The 26,898-nt window shown below is 35.7% G+C and overlaps 1 protein-coding gene across 4 annotated transcripts in view; it reads right to left on the bottom strand.

Moving 5' to 3' along the window:
* LOC139984442 (angiopoietin-1 receptor-like) overlaps nt 1-22,507 on the bottom strand; it is a 36,399-nt gene extending 13,892 nt beyond the window's left edge. The window contains exons 1-9 of one of the 4 annotated variants that reach the window (XM_071998381.1): nt 22,329-22,507; nt 20,482-20,586; nt 16,871-17,194; nt 15,954-16,172; nt 13,858-13,992; nt 11,207-11,356; nt 7,619-7,759; nt 2,510-2,653; nt 1,652-1,942 (exon numbers count right to left, since the gene is read on the bottom strand). In XM_071998381.1, the coding sequence (XP_071854482.1) occupies nt 1,652-1,942; nt 2,510-2,653; nt 7,619-7,759; nt 11,207-11,356; nt 13,858-13,992; nt 15,954-16,172; nt 16,871-17,194; nt 20,482-20,557 (1,480 nt within the window). In that variant the 5' untranslated portion in view covers nt 20,558-20,586; nt 22,329-22,507. Of the gene's footprint in view, nt 1-1,651; nt 1,943-2,509; nt 2,654-7,618; nt 7,760-11,206; nt 11,357-13,857; nt 13,993-15,905; nt 16,173-16,870; nt 17,195-20,481; nt 20,587-22,328 lie in introns of all 4 variants that reach the window. The other 3 variants (XM_071998373.1, XM_071998366.1, XM_071998358.1) reach the window with 3 other exon arrangements.
* Between the last annotated feature and the right edge of the window lie 4,391 nt (nt 22,508-26,898).

The following is a 26,898-nucleotide window of genomic DNA, read 5'->3' as shown; positions in this document are numbered from 1 at the left end:
AATAGCTAGTCATATCAGTTGCAATTTTTAATTATATGATATTGCAATAATTGCAAGCAATGAACATGTGTAAAAGTAAGTTGGCCTGACGTTTCGATCCTAGCAGAGTCTTCTTTAAAGGCTAAATGACAAGTAACAGAAGGGACAAAACCTCGCACAGAATACAGACAGTTTATTGAGCATGGTGAACAGAAAGAGATATATGTAAGGGGATTAGAAGACAAGGGATGGAGAGAAGAAAGAAAGAAACCAAGAGGGGAAGAGGAGAGGTAGGGGATAAACAGTGGAGGGACAAAGAGAGGATTAAGGGAAGGGGAGAGGGAATAAACCGGAGAAGGACAAAGACAGAAAGGTGTGGAGAAAAAATAGGGGTGGAAGAGAGCTGTGAGATGAAGAGTGAATGGGAAGGGGGGTGGGGAACAAGGGGAGAAGGAGGGGGAACAGAAGAACAGTTAGTCATGTCCTTCTTTAATATTGAGCCCATGAGGTTGAATGGTGCGACGGCGTTGCATCCAAGCCTCTCTCTGCTGATTCGTACTAGGTCAGGACGGCTACCTAAGGATTCAATCCCCTGTAGGGACATGTCGTTAATGGTATGGTTGGGAAAGTTAAAGTGTTCTCCAACTGGGGTCTCAGTCTTCATGGTGTTGGCTGTGGATCTGTGACCATAGAATTGCTTCTTGAGGGTGGTTTTGGTTTCGATCCAATGACGTTTCGAAGCAATGAACATACGGTGAAGGCCAGACTGTTAGAATACAACTTGACTGTGAGCTACCTGATCATCACTAAAATACTCAAGTTCCACTTTATTCTACTTTTATTCAAAGTTGATAAAGCAGTTTTAACATGTTTATCATTATTGTGAAGAAAATCCTACTCTAAAAGCAAAGTGCAACCTTTTAACCATGGGCAAACATTTAGTCTGAACTATGTTGACATAATATAACTTTTGATCTTTGCCAATGTGCAAGGAACCATTTATAGAGACTGACGTTATATAAACATTGAATCAGTAGGTATCATATTTCAAAGGTTTGATTCTGACACATGTTGACTTTACTAACATTCGTCTATACCAAAAACAATATCACCAAAGTAAATGGACCAATATGCCACATAATAAAATCAAACAACATTAATATTGGAACTTATGTTGCCTTACATAGTCTTCAGATTGAAATTTAAGTAAAATAAAGGAAAGAAGAAAACATTAAAACTCAGTTTACCTATTGGTACGTTGTATTAATTGTAACGTTAAAAAGAAGCATGAAATTCATTCAGACACCAATTTCAGAAGAGTATTAAGATATAAAATCTCCATATGTTACTAAAATAAATGAAGCAAGTGTGGTAGCATGAGAGAATGCGTTACGGGTACATTACTTTTAAATTTCAAACTTTCTTCTCTAGAACTAAAGACATTGTCATATCATAGTTAGTGTAATTTATATTTAACATCCTCCTTTTATAGGTTATCTATCCATAGTTTTGGATAGTTCACTAAGTTCACTCTTACAAGTTGCAAACTGTCTTTCAAACATACGCAAACATTGACTTTGCCACCTTCCGGCTTAATACTTAGCAATTCTAAAGAGACCGCGGTTGACCCCTAAAGTACAAATGTAACAGATGCAAGTATGCCACTCACCAAACACATCTATAGTTATGTCATATACTGCATATTTCTTGCCATCTTTCCTCAGCTGACAGTAAAGTGTCTCTCCATCTGTGACATTATCTACCATGAATGGAGCAGTTCTTGTTGTTGCATTACCAAAAACCTCTTCAGGAGAAATGCCATTGTTATCTAAATTCTCATGGTGTCTTGACAGAACAAAGTTTAAGTTAGAAATGTCTGAAGGACTTGGACCCTTGGCAGCTGTGCAAGTCACAGGAACTGTTACTCCAGGATTCTTACGAGTATAGGTGGCATCAATAAGACCTACATGAGAAAATAATGAGAAACAATCATAGTGGCATTAAAATATATATACTATGATAAATCTCCACTGTGTTTTATAGTACAATGCGAAGATAAATATTTTATGAAAATGTACTGAGATTGTGTAGAGCAATGTTATTAATGAATTTATAAATTAACAAATATATTATTGCAAACAAACTAATCATATTGCCATTATCCCACCTTTCCCCCAGGTTTCAAGGAGTACACCTTTAGTAATATATTCCAAGACAAATGTGCTGTTGCTACACTTAAACCTTAATTGTGATAATCTACAGTATAATGACAGAGAACAATCTGGCAGAACGAAGAGGTTAGAAACTAACTCTTATAATAATTCTAACAATGTCATGTTCTCCACTTCAGGAAATTAATGTAATTTTCAGTTGATTTAGCAGTAATGTGCATGGTATAGTCAATAACAAACTAAAAGAACATTTATAGCATCCAAACTAGATAATCTCTTAAAGGTGTTACACATTTTGTGAATAAATAACTAATACAAATTGTTGGTCAAGTGTACATTATAACCAGAATGTTACTTACCTATCTGACATAAATTTGGTGGGTAAAGTTCAACCCATTCAGCATTGCAATGTCCAGAACACTCTCCTGTTACTTGGTTGCAGTACTCTTTTGAACAGTGACAATCTTCTGCACACTTTTCCCCAAATCGTGCCCCTTCACATTCTGCAAATTAATAGGTTCTACCTTTCATTTCATTGACGTTTAATATTAGTGTGTCTTTGCATATCATGAAATATAATATCTTCCTCTCCGGATATTGTAAACGATGTTTCAAGTAACTGTCATTGTAGTGTTATTGTTTGTTAATGCAAAATACCTGTACTAGCTATGAAACATTCATACGGCCTTACAGATATTAAAATGTATGTAACGTATGAATCAGTGCCTTTCACCAGTTAAATATCTCTTTAAATATAATTTTGTTTCAAATTGATATTAGTGCAAAATGTAACAAACTGTCAAGGCAGATGATTCTGACTATTTGGTTAATTGCATATAAATTAATAACACAGGTGAGAAAGGCTAGCACTCATCACAAAAAAGTGCAACCATCATTTATGCATAACCATGATACCAAAGTTTGACCAAAACCATTGGTATGTCTACTTCACACATAATTGTAAGTAGTACAGGAGGGACCGTTCGCACTTTTTTGTTCGTGGGTAAATGTGGTGGGTAAGTGTGAATGGTGAACTGAAAGTTAACAGCGCCCCCATTAGGCCAGTCATGGTGATATGTAGATATTGGGTTAAAGTATATATAGGTGTAAAGTATATATAGGTAACATATTTATGAACATATTTATATATATATATATATATATATATATATAACAAGGAAGGGTCAGGACTGCAAGAAGAGTGCTCTATGCTATAAAAGATGCCTTTGACGTCACCATGGGCGGTTTCGACGGAGCCGAAGTCTGTGAGCTGGTGGGCTTATACATCCTTCATAAGTTAGGTGATCTCATCGACTCGCACGATATTGGCCTCTACAGAGATGATGGTCTTGCTGTACTCAGGGACCACTCGGGCAGCCAAGCGGATAGAATGCGGAAACGTATCGTAGCAGCCTTTCATACCTTCGGTCTAAAGATAACCACCCAAGCCAACATTAAGACCGTCAACTACCTCGACGCTACACTGGACCTACGCACCGGAACACATCGCCCATTCCGTAAGCCTAATGACCAACCCACATATGTTCACTGCCTCTCCAACCACCCCCCGGAGGTCACCAAGCGTATTCCAGAGAGCATCGGCAACAGGATCTCCACTCTTTCATCTAACGAAGAGATCTTTGACAACGCTGCCCCCATATACAACGATGCGCTCCGAGATAGCGGCTACACCGACCACCTAGTATACAACAACAGTACGGAGAGCAGCAAGAAGCAACCCAGAAAGAAACCCCGTACCAGGAACATAATATGGTTTAACCCACCTTATAGCCGTAATGTCAAATCTAATGTGGGGAAATTGTTTTTCAGACTACTCGCCAAGCACTTCCCGAAAGGAAACAAGCTCCACAAAATTTTCAACAAAAACAACGTGAAATTGAGTTACAGTTGTATGGGCAATATGCGATCAATCATCAACAGCCATAATAACCGGCTTCTATCACAAAATAAGCTTAGACCGCAGCTGGCTCAACGCATATGCAATTGTAGAGTAAAACTTAATTGCCCCCTCAACGGGAATTGCTTGGTGAGCAGTGTAATATATAGGGCCGATGTTACTACTGGTGATGACACCAAATCATACATAGGGCTATCGAGTGGCCCCTTTAAGCAAAGGTACAGTAACCACAGTAAGTCATTCCGACATGAGCGTTACGAGAAAGAAACAGAGCTTTCCAAACATATATGGGACCTGAAGCGTAAAGGTGCCCCCTTCGTTATTGAGTGGAGCGTACTTAAGCATTCCAATACCAGCATGCGTAGATCCGGTCTATGTAACCTCTGTATTGATGAAAAGCTTTGTATCCTCCTGTCCAAAAAACCCGCATTTACTCAATAAGAGATCTGAATTCATCTCCAAGTGTCGCCACAATAGGCTCAAACCAATGAACCGTGCACGTAAGAAATAGGGTTCGTGTTCCCCATAGAATATATCCGCGCAGAGAGTATTTGTTCAGTTGTCTGACGATCGCCACCCTAAGGGCGTGAAACTCCGAGTAACAGCTGTACTTACCAAGGCATTTACTTATATATATATATATATATATATATATATATATATATATATATATATATATATATATATATATATATATATATATATATATATACATATATATATATATATATATATATATATATATATATATATAAATATATATATATATAGGCCTAGGTATTTTATGTTTATAAAAGTCCCCTTTACATATTGTTAAAAGTATACTTGTAAGATTAATACATATGTATATTATATATTTATAAAAGTCTGAATTATAGAACTCAAAGCCAGACATACCAGACAATAAATAAAATAATATTAATGACTACTTTAGTCTACAAATAATAGACCAGAAACGAAAAAAGAATAGAAAAAAGAAAAGAAGGGAATGAACGACAACGGCAAATACCATCAGTGAACTAGGTTTGAACGGTCTCTCCTATACTACTGGCATCTACACTTAAAGTGTGATATTTGTTTAGCACATGAATTTAAATGAGATGGTGATGTTTATAACTTTTATGACTTTCAATGAATTTAGTTATGTTTGCAGGCGCGTATCCAGGATTTTCTAACCCGGGGGCGCGAATGACTATCTAAGCGGAGCGCCACCATCGGTTGGCGTGCAGCGTACAAGAACATTTCTGGTTTTGACACCCCCCAGATCACCGGAAATGGCACATCTCGTGCTTGAAAATGACCAACTAGATGTTCACTTTTGCCTGAGTAAATCAAGTATTTTCCCAATTTTTTTTTATTTCCATCTATAACCTTTTGAAGATTGTCAACAGTCACACATCATGTTCGACCTCATCGCATCTCCTGTCGATCATTGCTTTTATAGGTGATTCTACGTCGCGGCCCACAATACCCGTCAGCCCCACTTTTCAAGGTTTTAAGCCCATTATTCGTTCAGAATTTGAAAATTCACACTTCTCGTGAAATAAATTCACTTCAAAACATACCCATAATGTTGCACAAAATTAAATCTATGGACAGCCAATACAGAAAAACCTCCTTCAACCCCTAACAGACCGGTCAAAATTGCACGAGAAGATGGACGATTTTTTAGGAATGTTGGTCAGGGAAATTTCGAAAATTTAGGCACAGTTAATTTATTGGTGCATGGGCGCAGATCAGTCTTGGATAACGGTGGGGACGCGTGTCTGTTCTCTGATGCTATCTAAGCGGAGCGCAACAATGGGTTCGCGCGTAGCGTACAAACAAATTTTTGGCAAATAAACCTCCCAGATCACCGGAAATAGCACTTCCCAGACCCAATGATACTCCCAAACCTCCATAAGTTTTAGACCTCATGGCTTAGAAATTTAGTTTGGGGAAATGCATGGGCATCTGCAGAAAAAAATCAGGGGACAAATAATCCATGTAGACTTTTGTCAGGGGCGTATCCAGGATTTTCAAACCCGGTGGGCGGGAATTACTATCTAAGCGGAGCGCCACCATCGGTTGGCGCGCAGCGTTCAAGAAAATTTCTGGTTTTGATACCCCCCAGATCACCGGATGTGGCACTTCTCGGGCTTGAAAATGACCAACCAGATGTACACTTTTGCCTGAGAACCAAGTATTTCCCAACAGTTTTTTTTCCCCATCCATAACCTTTTTGAAGATTGTCAACAGTCACACATCATGTTCGACCTCATCGCATCTCCTCTGGATCATTGCTTTTTGTAGGTGATTGAAACCTCCTACAACGGCTATTATAAAACTTCGTTGAAGGGGCTAACGAAATGTTTCTTTCTGAAAATTCGGGCAATATGCTGAGAATTTTTCGGGCACCTATACTGAAAGAAAAATACATTGCAATGAAGTAGCTAAAGGTAATGAATAGTTTAAAAATGATCTCCTTGGTAATTAAAATCAAGTTCTAAGCTTGGCCGACTAATTCGCCATTACTAATGTAAAAGACATAATTGGACCTCCATACTTTTTTCTCCATCTATGGGACAATTCGTTGTTTATATGAGCATCCCGCGGTATACTGCGCAACTTTCAGTGACCGTACAGTACATGATGGCATGCGATGTAATAACCGATGCTTGCTTATATGATTTTGACATTAAAGAGTGGAACGCGCGCGGGAGCGCGCGAAAATGTCGGTTATATTTTTCGGGGCAAGTCGTTACAGCTCCCCAAATCAACTTGGGCTCTTTCTCCTTTGACTACACACATAGACAGTTTTGAGGCTGTTCATCCTGGGACGCCATTTTCATGCTCACTGATATGATGTGAAATCTGCTGTTTGCTTTACAAATTTGAAAAGGCGCGTAACGAATAATTTGACAAGGGAGGGGCGAAGCCTGTAGGCAAACTATCTAAGCGTAGCGCCACCATGGGTTGGCGCGAAGCGTACAAGAAAATTTTGGCCGAAAATGCCTCCCAGATCGCTGGAAATGACAGTTTCCATGCCTTGTAAGTTGCATCTAAGCATTTTCTATTTCGAATTTACTAGCGATATCATAAAAAAAAAATGCTCTATGATAGACCATATATATAGATACATTAATGAGAGAGGCAAAATGGAAACGTCAAAAATGGAGTTGTCGGTGTAAGGAGTAGGTACGTGAGGCGCACGCTCATTCCGAAATCCTCGATCCGTCACTGGCTACCCGGCCATGTGTATGTAATAGGGTTCAGCGCTGTAATGATGTCACTGTTCCTCTTTCTCTTCCCGGTGTCTTGGCGTTTATCTTCTACTCCCTCCTTTCCTCCTTTTCATCTCCTTCTTTTTCTTTTCCCTTCCTTCCTCTCCTTCTCCTCTTTTTCCCCCTCTTTTTCCCCCTCTTTTTTCTTCTCTTTTTTTCTCTCCTCTTTTTCTTACCCAAGGGGCGCGCGCCCCCAACGCCCCCCTGGATACGCACCTGGTTTGTGCTGGTAATATTCTCTTACTTGATATTTACAGTGGGTGCTACAATTCTTACTTATGTGTTACCTTGACAACTGTTCCATGTCCATCCAACTTCACAGCTAGTAGAACTTCCAGTACAGCTTCCTGTATATATGTCACATTCATCAGACTGGCAGTTGCCGCATGTCTGTAGGCAGCTGGCTCCGTAAGTTCCTGGATCACAAGCTCATAGATGAGAAGAGATAAACTTACTATTCAAAATAATAAAACAGCTAGAACAGGTAGTTGTAACTCATCTGTAAACTAGAATGAAGTCTCCTTTAATTACTTTCAAATTCTATTATTTTTAAGTTGAAAATTTCTAGTTGCATTTGCAACAAGTAACATAGTAAGTGTACCTTTTTTGTTCATAACAAAAAAACAAAACAATATTCTACATTAAACTGTTGAAAAACACTTAAAAATAATGTCGATTCATTCCTAGCTTTCGAATTCATCAAGTTTATGAAGAAAAAAAAATGTTGTAAAACTTGATGAATATGAAGTGATTAAATGAGGGGTTAACCAACAATCTATAGGGCTCAAACATGCAACTTTGATCTCAGAATATTATTATATTATTATTACTATTATATATTAGAAACTGTAAGAGGAAAATAATCAACAATTATCTCAAAACGGTAACCGGAAGTTTTTTACATTTACTGCAGTTAAAATTCCTGAAACAATGATCCCATTAAAACAACAAGAATGTGACAGGCTATGAATGTAGTACATTGTACACCAAACTCTAAATCTCATATAGTGCTGCATGTACAGTAATTAATTAAATAGATTAATCTGTAAAAGTCAATGAACCTTGTAAAACTAGAATGGTGATAAAGTGTCTAATTTGATTCTTTCGCCAAAAAAACCCTTAGCGTAGTAGTTTTCACTTAATCACTATTTATAGTTTAACACTACATATGGTGGATAATTCACATTGCATCAATCCATTAATGTCCTTAAAACGAGCAATTTTTGTGCAGCAGAGACAAACATCAACATTAAAATTGAGTAACAGTAATTTTTTGTAATTTTTTTTTATAGTTCTTTATATATTTGAACAACTATGAAATAACAATAAATATGAATTTATATCAGTTTTAGATAACCACATGAAGTGGGGGTCACCAAACATCCGTTAAGGACCCTTTTCTCTGTGTTGGGACCTGCAGACAAATGTTTACTAAATTTTCAAATCAACATTATTGGTAAAATTTCAATGGGGATGCAACCTTTGTCTTATAATGAATACGTGCAAGGACAGTTGAGCAACCGACAGACAACTGCTGCATGTAAGTTGGATGCACAGTATATAACTACCATTTAATTTACATACATGCAATAAGCTGTATCATGCAAGAACTGTACAGTATTAGCGACTACTGTGTTTTACAGTACAACTATTGTTGCTGTTGATAGACTTGACCAGAGTTAAAATGTTTCATTGTTTTCTTGTCTTATCTTGTCTTGGTGTATATGATTGCTTCACTGTAGGGCCATGACCACATGTGCTAGTGCTTGCAGATTGAACAACATGAAAAATCCTCCAAAATGTGGCTAGAGTAAATATTGAGATGACCACCCCACCCCCCTCCCTTCTGTTGCTTTTTTTGTACTTTGGCTAAAATGGAAAGATACAGATCAGTTGTCAAACTGTACAGTGAACTGTAAATTGTCAGTGATACACGAAAATTAGGTCTAAAATAATACAATTGATTACATGTACTGGTAGAGTCTTCCTACCTATTTCTCTGTAATGGAAACATCTAATGTTTACCTACATATGTGTGTATCTGGACTCTTCCAATATAAGAAAGGGATGTGGAACACATTTATTAAATAACAATATAATAGATTGTTTCCATTCATATAGTGCCTATCAGTGCAGAACCGGAGTGGCATCCTTACATTAAAGTTAAGTTGGGGAGTCAAGAGATAACAGATGGAACATCATCTTGCTTTTTAAGATTTTCTTTTCATTTTTTTTATTTTCTTTTTCTTTTTCTTTTGTAGCAAGTAAAGACATATCCTCCTGCACTGTGCATTTTTGATGTCCTTCAATCGATTCACACAGAGATTTCAATAACTACTGTAAATCTTAAAGTTCTGTACCACAGGGAAAACTGAATCGTGCGGATATGATAAATTGGTAGCATGTGTTTTAAGGATTACACTACAAACTGAATAAATGTGTAATTTCATCAAATGCAACTGGACTTGTTTGATTACACATATCCTCAGTTCTTACTGTAATCCTATTAGCACATGCTACTGATTTATACCACCATTCAGGTTTTACTTTGGTTCAGTTTATCCTTAACCTACTTTTTCATGTTTTCTAACAGTAGTTGTACCAGAGGTCATTGTCTTAAACTCCAAAAGTCACATAGTAGGATTAATATTCGGCATAACTTTTTTCTAATAGGGTTGTGAATGAGTGGAACGGTTTGACTGAGAAAGTTGTACTTGCTTTGGACAAGCACTTTAAGCATTGTAATCGGGTCTGAGTGTTTGTGTCTTCAGTTTTTTTTCTCTCTATAGGGTCCTTGATGGGGACTTAAGTGTCCCTCCTGATGCATTTTCTCTACTAAACTAAACTAACAAAATTTTCAGATTTACAGTAGTTACTCTGTTCTCTGTGTGTATCGGGTGTGTCCTTACAACATGTAGACCACCCCACCCACCCCACCTATGACAAACTATGAAAAACATTAATTTGACTACATACTATTAAGATCAATGTATTTAACTAATTTAATGTAAAATAAATCGTGCACCATTCGGACCCCCCCCCCACCAAAAAAAAAAAAAAAATACACAGTTTTGGAAGTAGGTTTTTTTGTAAATTTAGAAGCTTCAAAACCAATACTGAAATTTTACCTATTGAGATAACATCTAAATTCAAGTTTTTGTTTGACCAGTTTCAGCTCTCACCAAAAAATGTTATGACCTCAACTAGTTCAACATTTACAATTAAACATCAAAAATGTATTACCAATTATTTTCCTCATGAAACATAACTTTGGAAGGAAATTCAGAGCCTTTGTCATAGAAATTGAGGTACTACCTCAAGATTTTTGTAATGAAATGCTAGACTTTTTAAATCATTTGCAACATGTTCATGGTCAGTCACCATTCAAGGGCTGGGATGTATTACATATATTTGTATTTCTAATCTAATTTCCAGTTGTGGTTCTCTTCAGTGTGGCATCATGCAGTGCACTGTGCAGTAGACTGTCCTGAAATGTCTTGTCAACAGGATATATGCCTTAGCGAATGCCAGACTATATTTGTGGGGTTTTACATTGTAGCCTTATAAGTAGGGTTTTAACAATAGTTATTCTTTGTACAAAATCATTAGAAATAGATCACTTCGCTAAACTATTACATCACTACCACTTCCACCACCCCTCTCCCACACTACCGGTCTTTCCCAAAAGAAAATGTCAATTTCCAATATCCAATCATGGATTTTTGGCTGCATCTGGCAAAGCCAGTATCCAAACCAGAATTAAACTCCGAAAGCCCATACATACCTGAAATATACTATACATTAGGAATGATAAAACCTTTACACTAGCATGATGGAATAGGAACAGATAATGAAATATTAAAGTAAAGCTCTACCGGTAAGACAGTCCAACCCCTTCCATCCTGTGTTACAGCTACAGCCATATGGATGGGCTAGGCAGAAAAGGTATTTACTGCATCTTTCAGGTTCGCCAGTGGTAGAACATTGCTTTTCACAGGTGTCTCCATATTTGTTTCCTCCACAACCTAACAGAAAAATATAAATTAATTAAAATTCCAACATTGTCATATGAGAAGCATCTCAAAGTCATGGATATGCAACTTTATTGGTTTCCAGTCAACACAGACGCTGTATGTTTTTAGTCATGTGCAGAACACTAAAATCTTTGAAAACATTATATCAGAAACAAAAAGTGCAAAGGTTTATTATCATACTTTTGAATGTTTTAAGCGTATTCAACAATGTCCTATAATGAGGCTAGTAAAGTTGACCTCAGTGTCATCAACACATTCAAAACATAATTTAAAAATGACAAAATAGGATACATACACCCTTTAATGCAGGGTTGGCCAGTTTTTACCAAGGCGGTTTAAACCGCCCAGTGGTCAAAACTAATTTTGTGCATAAACTGACATGTTTGTCAACCCAATAAGAGATTTTCATCTACAGCAAGTATCTAAGCCAAGTAGGCACCTATCAAGCATTGCTCAAAGGACACATGTGGAATACAGATATACAGTATTATTAAAGCGTAGGCCTACTGACACATATATTAATTTCCATGAAACTTCCTAACTACAATTTACAGTGTAAACTTAAACTGCAATTGAACTTGGAACAACTAATTTACTACATCTCAAAAAGGCATTTCAAGACTTATGTTGACTTATCAGTACAGGGCAATTCTGTTAATAGTAAACCCCCTACCTGTATTGGCAAAAAAAAAAAATTTGTTCAAAAAGGACAATTGGTGTCGGACGTACAGTACATCTCCAAAGAATGCCAATCTGTTTCTCAACACTTGTTCCCAATTGAGCTACTTGCTTGCATCATTCAATTAGTGAAAAGATACAACTAATATGTCTGATACTAATTATCACCATGTGAATTACATTTTGCATATTCCCACTACATTTGTTGGTTGGTGTTCAAATATTTTGCACGGGTACGTCCGACACCGAAAAAATGTACGTCCGACACCAACAATATATATAAAGGTGATTTCTTGCAATTGCAACCATGCTGATAATTGTATGATGTAGTGCAATACTGAGTGTGTTAATAATAACACATAAACAACTTAAAAACTAAAATGTTCACACCCAACAGATATCTGAGATTAGTTTTTCTGTTCTTGAAAATGCAGTTGGTGCGAGACTGAGTGAGTCCGACACCCGAGACCATAAGTAAACTCCATGCCCCATATAAGTAAGGATGATGAATTATTCCTAGATATTGATTAATAGGCATACTCAGGTGATATATTGCAGCCAAGTAAAACACAAATCTATTACACAACCTTGTTGATAGATGAGGATATTTGCTTGCAGTCCGTCTTTGGTTGAGAGAACAAATATCTAGAGTAGAACTGTAGGCCTGGCCTAGTACAGTGTAACTCATAAGAACATTAAAGTTGAGGCAAAGCCTAGTCAGAACATACATGTGACATATTCATCAGCTTCACATTTTTGTATATAATTACATACTGATCCTTGGGAAGAGAAGCAAATGGGAGAATACCTTAGAACAGATATTATGATCACTCCAATGGTATGCATTATACTCCACACTACCCAAGACCATTTGCAGAACTTTGTCGGGAGCTTCCAATTTATTTTAGAGTTTTGACCCGTTTAGACCTAGTTTTGACCGGTTTAAACCAGGTTTAAACCGCTTTGTGTTCAAAACAGATTTTGACCGGTCAAAACCAAACCCTGCTTTAATGTATTTTACTGACAAAAACATATTTGAGGATCCGTGAAACCATATGCAGCCTAATCACAAGTATGTTGGCTAGCAATAACTGAATTCAATTGGCATTTTGTTCATGGTAACTTGATTGAATGAGTCTTGCTGATTTTACTGATGTTATCTCACAATCACCAACAGGTCATGTTACTACCAAGGGTATATGATTATGTTGAGGTATTGCAATTGTGGTATGTATGTTAATGTTATAGATGTTGATATAATGATAATAATAACCATCACCACCACCACCACCACCAAACCACCACCACCACCATCATCATCATAACAGTAAGGTCCTGTCTACAAAATAGGATTGCATATAAACCATTCTTGCTACTCTCTGGGTAAATTAATACTACCTGTAAGTATCCTGCAATTATTAAACTTAGAAGTATATAATCTGGATTGGATTTTCAACTTTCTGGACACACTAATTTGCAAATAAGGCCTAAAAGTCTCTATTTCAGAAATGCTTTTAGTCTGCAGATATGATAGCTGTTGTTGGTTTTTATTGTTTTTATTATCAACATCATACCTTTACATGCAAGATACAAGTTCTAAGCTTTAAAACTGAAGACTTGAGCAATTGCTTCCTGCTCTTTATCAACATCATATCTTTAGCATGAGAAGCGAAATGGATTACCTGTGAAAGTTCAATAAATTGTTTTTTTTTTCCTTTGATGATTTGCAAAGTGCATTATGCAGAATCTCTATCTGTCATTAAGGTATGCCAGGTATACCTTTGCTTTCAATTAAACAAGGAGAAAAGTGTTACCTTCTTCGCAATTTGCTCCTTTGAACCCAGGGGCACAAATGCATTTTCCACTATTCTCATCACAAATGCCTCCGTTATAGCAGTTATCACATATACCATCACAAGTATCTGGACCCCATCGTTGAGCTGGACAAGCTGGTGTTATGAAAAGATGCAAAGATATAAATTATGATATGCAGTTCAATTTCACATTTTGGATCACAATGTACCAGCCAGGAACAAGTTTTGTACACTTAACTGTACATGTAGCAACTTCTTGTATCCAAACGATCTCTAATCTGGTCTCAATGGGCTTGGCTGATACAGGTGTGATCTCTTATATACCACAGTGACAAAAGTAGGAATTTGGAGAAGAAAAAAAAACAGTCTGAAATACAGACCCTTATCATTTGTTTGTATAATAGTTGAGCCTTCACATTTTGATCATATCCTCTCTTTAAGCAAGGCACAAGTTTCTCAAGAACGCTCGCCTTGATCTCACACTTGCTTTGAAATTTACAAAATTGAGACAATTGCTTCTCTATATTACTTGTGATGCTTATTCAACACAAAACATTTGTATTGATAAAGTAAATTCACCTAGAAAAACTACAGATGAAATAAAGACCTATCTGATGTTCATAAATAAATGTAACTAATTCCAATTAGCCCATATTAACTTAGAAGTAATTTCTGTAACTGCAGCATTTACCTGTCACATTTTGGACTCTAACAATTTAACTTTGTGAAGGATGTTTATTAAAACGCCATTCAAACCGGATGTACAGTAATCTATCTCAGATAACAGAAATTCTTCATAGTATTTCAAATAAGTGAATAAAATGCTTTAATTAACTCTATAGATATTGTCAGAAGTTTTATATTATTTAAATTAAAGACCAGTTTAAGGTGATCTATAAAGTTGATTATGGCCAATAGAGTGTAATCAGATGACTAAAGTTCATAGTTTTAAGAAAGTGCTGGACATTTTTTGCATCTGGAAGTAACAACCAACATCTAAAATATATTGTAGAAGTACATTTTTTTAAAATCTTGGTGACATTTTAAAGATGCATCTGGCAACAGCAAACTAGTTAATGTCATTGTGGCAATTCAAAAGAGAAAATCTGTGAATGGAAAAATACATTTTGTGGACGTTACGACAAAAAGTAATATTTCGGCAACAAGTTCCGGATTGTTGGTGTTTGTCAAGATCTTGGCAAGTGTGTGAAACCTCAAGTTTCATACTCGTACCTTGTTACACACTATGCAAATTTCTATAAAACTGCAATTTTCAGATTATCATAGTTTACACACTTAGTAAATCTTTTCAAAATAGTAATTTTCAGATTATTGCAGTTTGGCATAGATACATTACCTCAGACTTTTGACATTTTGTTAGGGAACAAGCATACATACAAAACACTGATTTTCAGAATGTTAACGTTTTTGAAATCAGGTAAATCTCATAGAACACAAATGTGCAGAGTTTGACGTTTTTGCAAGATGGTAGCAAGCTTGTAAAACTCTCATTGTCATACTTTAATGATGCTGCAGTGAGTGTAATTAGATATCAATGTACATGTATATTCTGTGCTTTCTTACAATAGTGATGAAGTGAGGATAAATACTTTGTGTAAATATTTCAAATCAACCACATTTCAAGGAAACAGCAATATAACATGCAATGTTATACAAGGAAAGTTAAGCTTTGAATTACTTCTTTCATGAAAACATCACCACTTCTGATCTTCATTATGAGGAAAGGAAGGATTTATCTGCTAGCAATAGTTCACAAGTTGAAACAACCATTAATCTGGTCACAAGACATTGAGTTGTGATGGTCAAATGACAGAATATCCTATAGTTTATCAACAAGATATTGATATGGTGTCATGAACCACAATCCTGTTTTGACCTTTTTTTTCAAAAAAATCGTGAGAACAGTGAAAACTTTCAAGTCAACTGACCCTACCTCATTATGATAATGAATATCTCTTAAACAAACGTATGTTTAGTAAGTAGCTATTAAGCAGTTCATATCTGAAAAATATAAGTGAATAACAAACCTCTTACTATCAACAGTTTTAGACCTTGTTTTGCATCACTCCTCTCACCGTTGATATGACACTCATAGACACCAGCATCATCTACCTCAACTGGTCCACTGATGACCCAAGTACCGTCTCCATTAAAAGCATCGTTATTTACATTATCCTTCAACCATCTGAAGTCTGCAACATTCTTTGATCCGGTGTTCTTCATACCAATGCTTACACCTGTATCACCAGCATCGACAGTTAATGAGACCAACTCATCACTGGGTACAATATCAGCTGAAATCAAGGACATTGTAACAATACATGAGTTATATTGGCTTGTGTAAAATATATATTGTATTAAATACTCTATCGAACTTAACAAACTCTTAACGAGAATATTTGTTATAAGTTTAATGTCAGCTCTTATTATATGACATTTTGAAATTAATGCCTCAAATAACTTCATCCTACAGTAACAATATCTATAGTAAAACTGATGTAATATTCCTACAGCATTTTGTGCATAGCGGTTGGTACCTGTAATCAAAATTTATTTGGTTGACATGCAAACTTTGTCTTCATACAACTGAAGATGACATTTAAACATTTTTATCCTCGGCAACATTACTGCATTGCAATTAAAGATATTTGTAGGTGCAGTGCCACAATTGTCTAGTTTCCTTAGCAGTACCATTTTTGCCCTTAATTACACTATGCTTAATACAAAATGTATGTTATGTTATTGCTTCTACCACCTTAGCCTCCCAGATTGAACAATAAAATTTCTTGTCAGGATATACATTTGTAAATATGCATATATGTGCAACATAACATGACACTTGCATTGGGTTAAGCTCACATTATTTAACCTATTCTAAACATGTTGCATTAATATTTCCACATAAAATTATCATCCAACTAATGATAATGCAATATTATTATCTAATTATAAAACGCATGACAGCCTATTACTACAGCTGTTACTAACTCACCATCTGATCTCATAAATATCCCTGATATCGATGTACTGATCTTTCCATCTATCTCAGCTTCACACCCAAACACCCCAAAGGCATCATTCTTTCCATTATTATTCAATTTTACCCTCCAATGTTTAAAAGCACTACCAGCATTCCAGACTGGAGCTGGTGGATGTACATTTTCAGTAGCATTATTCCTTGTCCAAATAGTCCTGAAAGACCCTACATCGGCATTCGCTGCGATAGTATTGGTTTCAATAAGGTGAAATTGGTACTGGGTGTTACTATGTTGAGACTGAAAAGGCTTTACACCAAGGAAAGTCATCTTTACTGGTTCTATAGAAAGATAATATGTTAACTGTTATTAAAAAGAAAAGAATATAATGAGCTTCTTGCAAACGAAACAGATGTATGCTCTCATTTGTAACTTTTTACCATCCTCTCGTTACACTAAACAAATATTTTGTATCATAACATGAGGCAATCAAATTTCTTAGGATATTTACCATCTGTGTTGGGATTATCGGGGAAAAAAAATATGTCAGGGTCACAAAGATACTAGTATACCAATAAATAATATGGCATGAATACAATTTTGCTCTGAATCCAACCATAATAATTATAATGTAACAAGAACAAAGATGATTAACATATATTGCAATTCCACATGAGTAAAGCAACGTAACTTACAAACGACCTAACTTACAAACCAGAGGGCCAAGTGGCTTAGTGATATCTTCCTCATTTAAGATTCAAGAACATTGAACGGTAATACTGTTCAGAGTTTTAAGTGTTAACATGACTCTTATAAGTTTATCTGCGAGGTCCAAGCTGTTTGTAGATTTCCATATCAACTTTAAACATGTTAATTCATGCTATACTTGAGACATTCAAGAGCTTTCAGACTTTAATTTCTAATACTCTCAAATGACAGTTAACTTCCCTAGAAGCAAAATTACTATGGTACTCACTAATGTAGACCTAAATACAAAATATTAAAGTAATACAAGCTTTACATTTTAACGTTATCAATTTTACAAGGATCTACATAGTTGACCCCAAATGACCTTATACATTCTCCAAGCTCAACAGGTTCCTACGTTCTACTCACTAACATGTATCCAATTTCCTAGCATAAAATTCATTTAAACATTTTTAGGGTTTTCAGACTCGACCTCTATTGACCACTAATTACCTTTGATCCCCAGAAATTCAATAAAGTTCTTGTTCTCACTCTACACACCATTTGTGCACTCATTGTAGCTTAACCTTTAATACAACTATCATGTTTAAAAGGTATTCAGAATGTGACTCCACCAATTTAATTCAATAGGTATTTTTCACACACCATTGGGGATCGATACACATCCCAAGTATGAAGTTCTGTTCTAGTTTAATTATGGTGTTCACATACAGGGGCTCACATACATACACGTACACATGTCATCACACACATCGTCATCATCTCACAGATCACTTTGCCTCTGTCAATGAATCAACAACATACAAACCAGTTCTGAAGTTAATACTACAAGACGTTGACAATATAACACATAGTGTTCACACTGTACAGTAGCCTGCTGTGCCCAGTAATATCGAGGTAACATTAAATAAAAACCTTACACTGTGATTGTACACCTATAACTTGCATTGGTAAAATGAAAGCAGGGTTTGGCAATTTTAGTTTTTATTAAAACGAAAACAGCTTTCCTAGCTTAGAATAAATCATATATTTTTATTTGAAAACTTTTGGTATTCTGTAATCCAGTGTTTTCATGCAAAAATGTTAACATGCAATGTTACTAATTGTGGTAGCTCCCAAAATGCTTGCTATTTCTGACTTAATTGCCAGTGAAAATTGCTGTATTTAGGAGTAGAAAATAGGGATTGCTTTTTACTGCCAATAGACATCAGGAACAAAACCACATCATAAGTTGGCAAACAAGCAAACAATCATCATGATTTCCATAGGGATCCAAATCCCTTTAATATGGCTGAATAGAAATACAATGTTTAATGGACTAGCTGCTCTCTTAAGCCTCTGCAGTAAAGGTGTGTATTGTGATTCAGAAAAAAACAAGTGTTAACTTTAATTGAGCTAGGATTTTGATTGTAACAACAATAACAGGGCTTTCCTCACTGAATTTCAAGACCTGTATTTGCCCTTGCAAACTTTGTAAACAAATGTAAACGTTAAGTCTGACGCCATACAATATTGTATTTTTACATTAAGTCTGGTTAACATTTATTGTATCAGAGTTACTGACCAAGTCTTTGTATATTGGTTGACCTATATATATATAGATCCGTCACTATATGTATTAACCGCAGCTGTTCATTTCTCAAAAAGTAAAAGTTATATTCAAAAATACAATTTAGACTGACAGCAGTGGATTTTAATAATCTACAATGTATACAAATTAATTAAATGCCTGAAGTAATCAATTCATACCATTTTTGCCCTTCCGTTCATAATATAAGAAAGTTTGTACAATTTTTCAGTTTCAGCAGACATTTAGGCAAAATAGAATAAATGGGGACATTATTTTCCTTTCTTATGTTTCCAAAAGGTAAGATCGGAGAAATATGTAGCACTGTACTAGTTAAAACAATACTGCACATTGTTTGAATTGCATATCTAACACGGAAGTGTTAAAGCTTCAGATCTGTTTAAAGAACTGTTTTAAACTACCAATATGACAGTAACCTTTAATTTAGACAGGCATAATAAAGCTAACACTCTGCTGTATACAAAACATAGTTACTTCCTCTTAAGATTGAGACTAGCAACAAGACCCATTATATAAATTAAATAGTGCGTACATTGTATGCTAAAGGTTAAGGACAACAGTATGCCTTTTATCAAAGTTCTTCCCCTAAGCATACATAGGACCGCAGTTGGCAATTGTACATATTTTATTATGATTACATAGAATAGATGTTCAAGGTCCATTTATAATGTTACCATAGTGTCCACTGTACCATGAAATATATTTGAATGGGGATGGTCTCACACAACTGTACAGTCGAAACAGTACAGTAACCTACATGTATCAGACCCATGTAAATGTGAAAATGTAAAACAGGATGTTGAATTTCCCCGTAATTGAATAACGTACACCTCATCGTTGTTGTAGGATCTGAGGGATTGAATTTCTGTTAAACATATGATGAAGGTTTTACTTTCTCTTTCCTGCTTAAATTATATTCATGAGATCATAGCTACCATAAATGAAGAGCATGGGAAGGGGAATTGAAACCCTTTTCAAATTGAAAATAAAAGGCACTGAAGAGAAGATGATGTAGGGCCTTGATTTTTCTGAACAGAATTGTAAATTAAATAGCTCACATTTCTGCATAAATAAAGCATGTCCATTACCCAATGCACAGACATTGATCCGTGTAATAACATAAATATCACTTTAGCTGATATCACAAGTCTTGAAAGGATCCAGATAATCTACAGTAAACTTAACATTTTGATACTGCAAGGGTAGAAGTTTCGTTGCTTCTACTATTTAGTATATTTCATATCACAAGTATAGGCATAGCATTGCTACAAAATTTATAACATGTCAACACTGTGGACTGCTGTGAAAGCAACAACACAAATACAACATTACCATTTTGTCCATAACTGAGGAGTGTTTGCCACAGCAGCAACGTAGTCACAGCAATGACCTGCACTTTGTAAGTCATCTTTTCTTCTGACAATATATTTGTTAAACCTGAGAGGAAATTCAAGTGAAGATATACTATATAGTATGTACAACCATAAACCTCCGTAACACTATGTTGTGTACAGGTGACTATCTATGTCTACACTAAACAGAACATTTCTGATGAATTGTATCAACTGTTTAACATTATACTTTTAAGTATTTATCTCAGGATATCTCTGAAAGTGCAATTTGGCTTATGCATCTCAGAAACAGAGGGTGAAAATCAAAGAATTGTCCGAAAGGATTATTTCAACGCAAAACTCAATTGATACTTTAAACACATTTAAAAGTTAAAGCTTCAAGTATGCAGGTTCACTATTGAAACTGGTTGATCACTTTCTCAGGTTGGTCATGAAATTTTCTCACTGTGAGAATATTTCTTTCTAAACATGTCAAGTGAATTGAAAAAAAGTATTAACATTTCATCTGGTCCTATTAGAGCTGGCATCCTAAAATTCACATTTGAAACTATAGCTCTTACAAGCAGGTTAAACTTCTAGGTAATGTATGGACTTTGTTAAAAACTCGTTAATATGAAAGTTCAAATATTGATGAGTGTGCATTTATCAGCATACTGTAAATATTGTAAATAAAGAGTAGGTATGTGGCACATAAAGTAAACATGCATTTTGGAAATTTCACGACTTTACCAAATAAGCAGAGAGTGAGCCTATAGCCTAGTAAAGTGTGCAAATATTTCTAAATGCTATAGTTCTCAGAATCAGATGGTGTAAATCATTACTTTTATCAAGTTGGGTCCATTGTCTTGTACTTTCATATTCTGCTTTTAAGTCCCTTTTATTGACCAGAAGTTTAGGTATTAGCACTAAGAGCAGCATAAACATCAAGTTTCAATTTGAAATAGATTAGGAACAGTTCATACTGCCATTACAAGTGCTTTGAAGCATGATATAGGAGGACAGTATTGACTGTGGCATTTAGCATTAAAAAGAAAAAAATAACCCGATTGGCAAATTATATGAACAGCAATGTTGAATACATTTTTGCTGCCCAAAATATTCATAAAAATATTACTGTCAAAGTTGATATTTTCTTTGGAATCATTTCATGTTAAAAAGTTTGGCTTAAGGAGCTAGCTACTACAGCCTACAATACAGGTCTAATGCTGTGTTATAATTTAATACCTCGGCTGTACATTAATTAGCAGTAACAAATATAAAAAAATTACAAGGACCATCACAACAAGCACAACAACAACTTGATGCAATATGTTGGAAAGGTCTGGAGCTGTCTGAAAATTCCCTGTGAGCCATCAAAGTACATTTTTTTAATAAATCTTATTTTACCAATTTCCAATCTTAGGAAATTTTGTTAAAAAAGTTGAACGTGTAAACATGAAGTGTAATTAGATGAGCCATTTAGGCTGGGTTTGCATATATCCTTCCTAAAAAGTTTTCCTGAATAATACCAGTTGTTCCTCTTACTAACGTAGCTGGGATATAAGCATACCACTGCTGTAGCTTGTGTCTGACTAGTTCAAAACACTGTGCCTAACTTAGGAAACGCAAACTGCTACTAGCCTATAAACATAACGACCCTAGGCAAGGTTACAGTAGATCTTAGTTTGTTAGACCCTCTGAAAGGCCTAGGCTACTAATATGCTTCAAAGTCTGAGTATGGTGTTGAGTGAGCCTTAGCTTGTTGCCTATCCCAATTTCTCATGAAAAAAAATATGAATGCTACATGTCAACATTCTTAAACTGAACCACACACAATAGATTACTTACCACCGCTGCAAGAAACCAGTCACTATCCTGTAAATCGTTCAAAACCTTTCAGTACAATTGTTCATTTGGGTATGTACATGATTGGCATTCTGCTTCCTGTCCCGGCATATCTTCATGTAAATTGTGCAAACATTAGTATCATATAGGTGCATGTTTGATGTGGAGTCCGTGTACGGTAGAGTAGAAAGGACACTACATTAACGACAACACATATAATGATTGTAAAACGATAACAAAAATTAAAAAAAAACAATGGAAATAACCGCTTTATCGAGATATATCCTAAAACTGTTGCATAAAACTGGAAGGGTACGTGCCCTCCTGACCGTACTTCATCCTCCCCTTTTTTGTTACTGTTCTTTCAACTTGTAGGCTTATGCTATGGGAATTTTTGCTTGGAAATGCCTAGCTAATTTCTTTAGTTTTGGTGTTTTTTGGTTGTTTGGTTTTTTTTTATTGTTATCTGAAGCCCTAGATTTCACGATAACTGCAGTCTTATGCTCACAAAATATAACGAAACATGACTATTGATAGGCTTTTGTTCACGACAATGTCTGTAAAGTTCTGACGATAACCTTACATTTTAAACTAAGACCTCACAATATAGAAAGTTTCATAGAACAGCAGCGTCATTGAGTAATTAGAGTACATGTAAATATTGTACTGTTTGATCATACTTCCCATGTAATGTAGGTATAGCCAAAAACACTGTCAACAAACCATAAATGCCTGTTTTTTTTGTCAAATTTTATTGAATTATATTTTAAGAAAACGTCTAGGATTTGTGTTCATGGTTGCCGTTGGCTGCCGCATTCAACAAAAACATGATGCAAATGGCAGAAAGGGTTGTGTAAAAATGGCAAAACGCATCTCGAAGCTCCTTATATCTGTCCATGAATGTTACATTTTCGCGAGAGTGACATTTATAAACGATATCTATGAAACATACCCTTCTGGGTCGGCTTATTTAAATGCAAGGAATTTGTTTAAGAATTGTTATTTTAGGTGGTAAGCTGCAAGATTTTGTTGGATGATGTAAATATACGACATCGGTGTGCAAAAGGGAGAAGAAGGGGGAAATGCGTTCAGGATTTAAGTTATATGTTCACTCGCGGTTATATAGACCGATAGTTAATTGGTATCCGATAGTTATCAACAAAATCACTTGACCAAAGTATAAGTTTGTCGTTTGGTATCTGTTTAATACTTATTTAAAACAAAATATAGACTTTATATATATATATATATATATATATATATATATATATATATATATATATATATATATATATATATATATATATATATAGATATATATATATATATATATATATATATATATATATATATATATATATATATATATATATATATATATATATATTCATATCTATAGGCAATTGTTTCTAATCTACCATATGATGAGTCATCGCATGTAAACCAGGAAGTAATATACTGTGAAACATTTGAAGGCATGGCTACGCAGACTGAAGGGCGACTAGACCCAATTTTGGATATACCGAAATGCACTACAATATTCACACTATGCAGATTTTGTACGTGCGGGTCAACAATTGACAGGGGAAGTTCGGGGAAGACGGGACAATCGTTCCGTTTGGGTTTTTTCTCTCTATCCATCTGAGCCTCAGCCCGAGGGTGGATAAAGTCGTATGTTCACACCAGACAGTAAATAGGCGAACATTCATTCCCAGACAAAGTTTTTGTTGATAAACACAAGTAAACGTAACAAAAGATAAATATCCCAAAGCATTGGAAATATATACTTGAATTTGACAAGACTTGTTTACCACATTTGTTAATAAGTATCAACAACCAACAACCATTGAATGTATTGGGCTTGTGTCATTCAATACATTTCAAGGATGTCCTGTCTCGAGATGGTTGATTGCATGAATGTAGCTAATACTTCAACTCAGTGGCGTCACCAGACTTTTCAGTCTGGGGAAGGGGGGCACAGAGGGGCACCAGCATTTGATGGGGGGCACTTAGGTGGATACGGATCGCCGTCCTGGGGGAGGGGTCTAAATTTGAGGGTGAAAATTTTCGCATACGGAGGATGGGCTAGATGCAAAATGGTGCAACATTTGATGCTAAATGCGATCTGAAGATATCTCCAGAAATTGCTATTTTTGAGGTAATGATTTTAACAACGCGCAGAATTTTGCAGAGGATATGAACCACATGCTGTCGATATTATGCCTAACCCTATCAATAGAACCTACATTTGTTGAATTAATGTGTGCATGACCCCCGACTCCTTTCTTGTCCTTCTCGTTTTCTCCCATTATCTATTAAGATGTAACAGGTTCCAGCATCGTTATTGGCTCCTATCAGGGATCTCACCATGCAATCCAAAGTTTGATCACACATCGAGTATGGCTCAGTATGCAGGTGTGAACATTCGTCATTTGTTCCTACAAGCATCTGACCGCAAATGACCTCTGCACCCCCTACACAACAGGGTTAATATATGGGTTCACAAATATAGGCAAGTATGGTGCCTGCGGACCCTCACATTCTCACATTTCGTCAGCTCCCAACCTGTCAACCTCAGACCAAGGCAACATACTGCAGTACCCTCCCTTCTCACAGCAGGTCCGGATTTTTGGCATTTCACAGGCATCCAATTCACGAGAGGTAAAAGACACACACAGACAGCAGACAAACACTCTCACCCATACGACGGTCAAGAATAAACTTTTTCATATTTTTCGCAGCTCATTTGAAGAAAATACTAATTACTGTGCTTCTTTGTCCTTATGAAAAACCAACTGAGATGATGGGAGTTGAATATAACAAAATATATATATATTTTTTACCAACCCAAATCTCAGATGGGGGGCACTCGGGGGGGGCACTCGGGGGGCACTAGGTTTTCCGGGGGCACGTGCCCCCTGCCCCCCCCCCCCCCTTGGCGACGCCACTGCTTCAACTATTCCACTGAGAAGTTGGATCACAGGACGGGAAACTGTATTTTCCTCTTTAGAAATACTGTCTTCCTCTGTGGATAAATGTGCACAAATTAAAACAAAAGAAGAAACTTTAGCTGATGTGACTTGATGACATCATTCACTCTGCCATTGCCAGAGACATTAACGAAATGGAATAAAATTGAAAAACAAATTATTGATCTTTGCTATACAAAATGCTACAGGGGAGGCGTTTGCGCCTCAAGATTTAAACAAATATCTGCAGCAAGATTGCTAAGCTAACAACTAATTCAGCTACCTGAAAACTATTTTACTTCCTAGTCGTTTATTTACACGTTGTTATATTGTCAACCAAGTTCAAACTGACTTAAGGTTGTAACTAGACGTTTTACATTCTTCTCGTGTGTAAATAATGTTTTAAAGTTTGCATTTAAGCCCAGTACGATAAAAGAGTATACACTTGTTTTCACTTCAATGAAGAAATATCACACCGAAAAGTAATTAGGAGTCCAAGGTTACGATGAGATACACAGATCTTTTAAGTCCTCTGGCAGTTAGTACATATTTCAGAAAGACTATGTGCAAAGTTTTGAAAAAAATTGGGAATTACAAAAAAAAATTACCGTACTGGGTAACTGAAAATAAATATTTACTGACGGAAGAAAATGATCGATATAAAAATCCAATACAAACCCGAAATGTTAATGTTCACATTTCTGTTTTTATATTTTGTCCATTTTATTTTTGACTTTTGTCTGCTTTACCTTTTACTTATATTGATATACTGCTCGCTTACTGTTATGCTTTCAACTATTTTATTTTATGTTATAAATGTTGTAACTGAGGGCCTCGGGCAAATTTAACGGAGTTACCCTCTTCTATGCGAAATTTCAAATAAAAAAATATTAAAAATAATAAGGACTATCATGGTTTGGAAAGCAAAACAGATAAAACATATAAAGTAAGAATAGTTATTTATAACTGTTGTTTAAATTTCTGTTTAATATAGATCGTCCGTTGTTTCCCTCTCCTGATTTACGTTTAAATGAGATCCTCAATGTAAAATTGCAATCACTTTCACGTTCACATTAACACATTGAACTAAAAAAGTGAAACCTATAGGCACGGTTTTACAATCTTTTTTTTGTTTATTTTCTCATGCCATCACCGAAATTTGAATTGGATTTGTCAATATGGTGATGTTTGCTTGCTTAGGCTACTCCGCGACCACACATCCTGGTGATGTGAAACAAAGAAATACACGAAGTAAAGGAAGCAGAGAAAACTAGTTTCACTTATCAAATGCAATGTGAAACTTCCCATGCATTAGTCCACGGCATTAATGAGTGTATGTATTGCTAGTGTATTCAGCTATATTCTGATACCGTATCTGTTATTTCCTTGTAAAAGTATGCAGATTGTGTCTCTCTTCGACGCAGATGAAGGGAATTATTGGTACCGTTTACAGACTCAACTTTATTAACGATTTATTGTGAATTCATTCTAACATACGGACAATATATAACTTATTTTACGCTGGTAGAGCATATCAAAAATTGAATGTATTCTATGAATTCTGCAAAATAACGTAGAGAACAAAATTGCATATATCTGCTCTA

The sequence above is a fragment of the Apostichopus japonicus genome, chromosome 2 (genome assembly GCF_037975245.1).
Source record: "Apostichopus japonicus isolate 1M-3 chromosome 2, ASM3797524v1, whole genome shotgun sequence".
NCBI classification, from domain to species: Eukaryota; Metazoa; Echinodermata; class Holothuroidea; order Aspidochirotida; family Stichopodidae; genus Apostichopus; species Apostichopus japonicus.
Note: the sequence above shows the minus strand (reverse complement) of the source record. Positions and strands in the feature narration are given on the sequence as shown.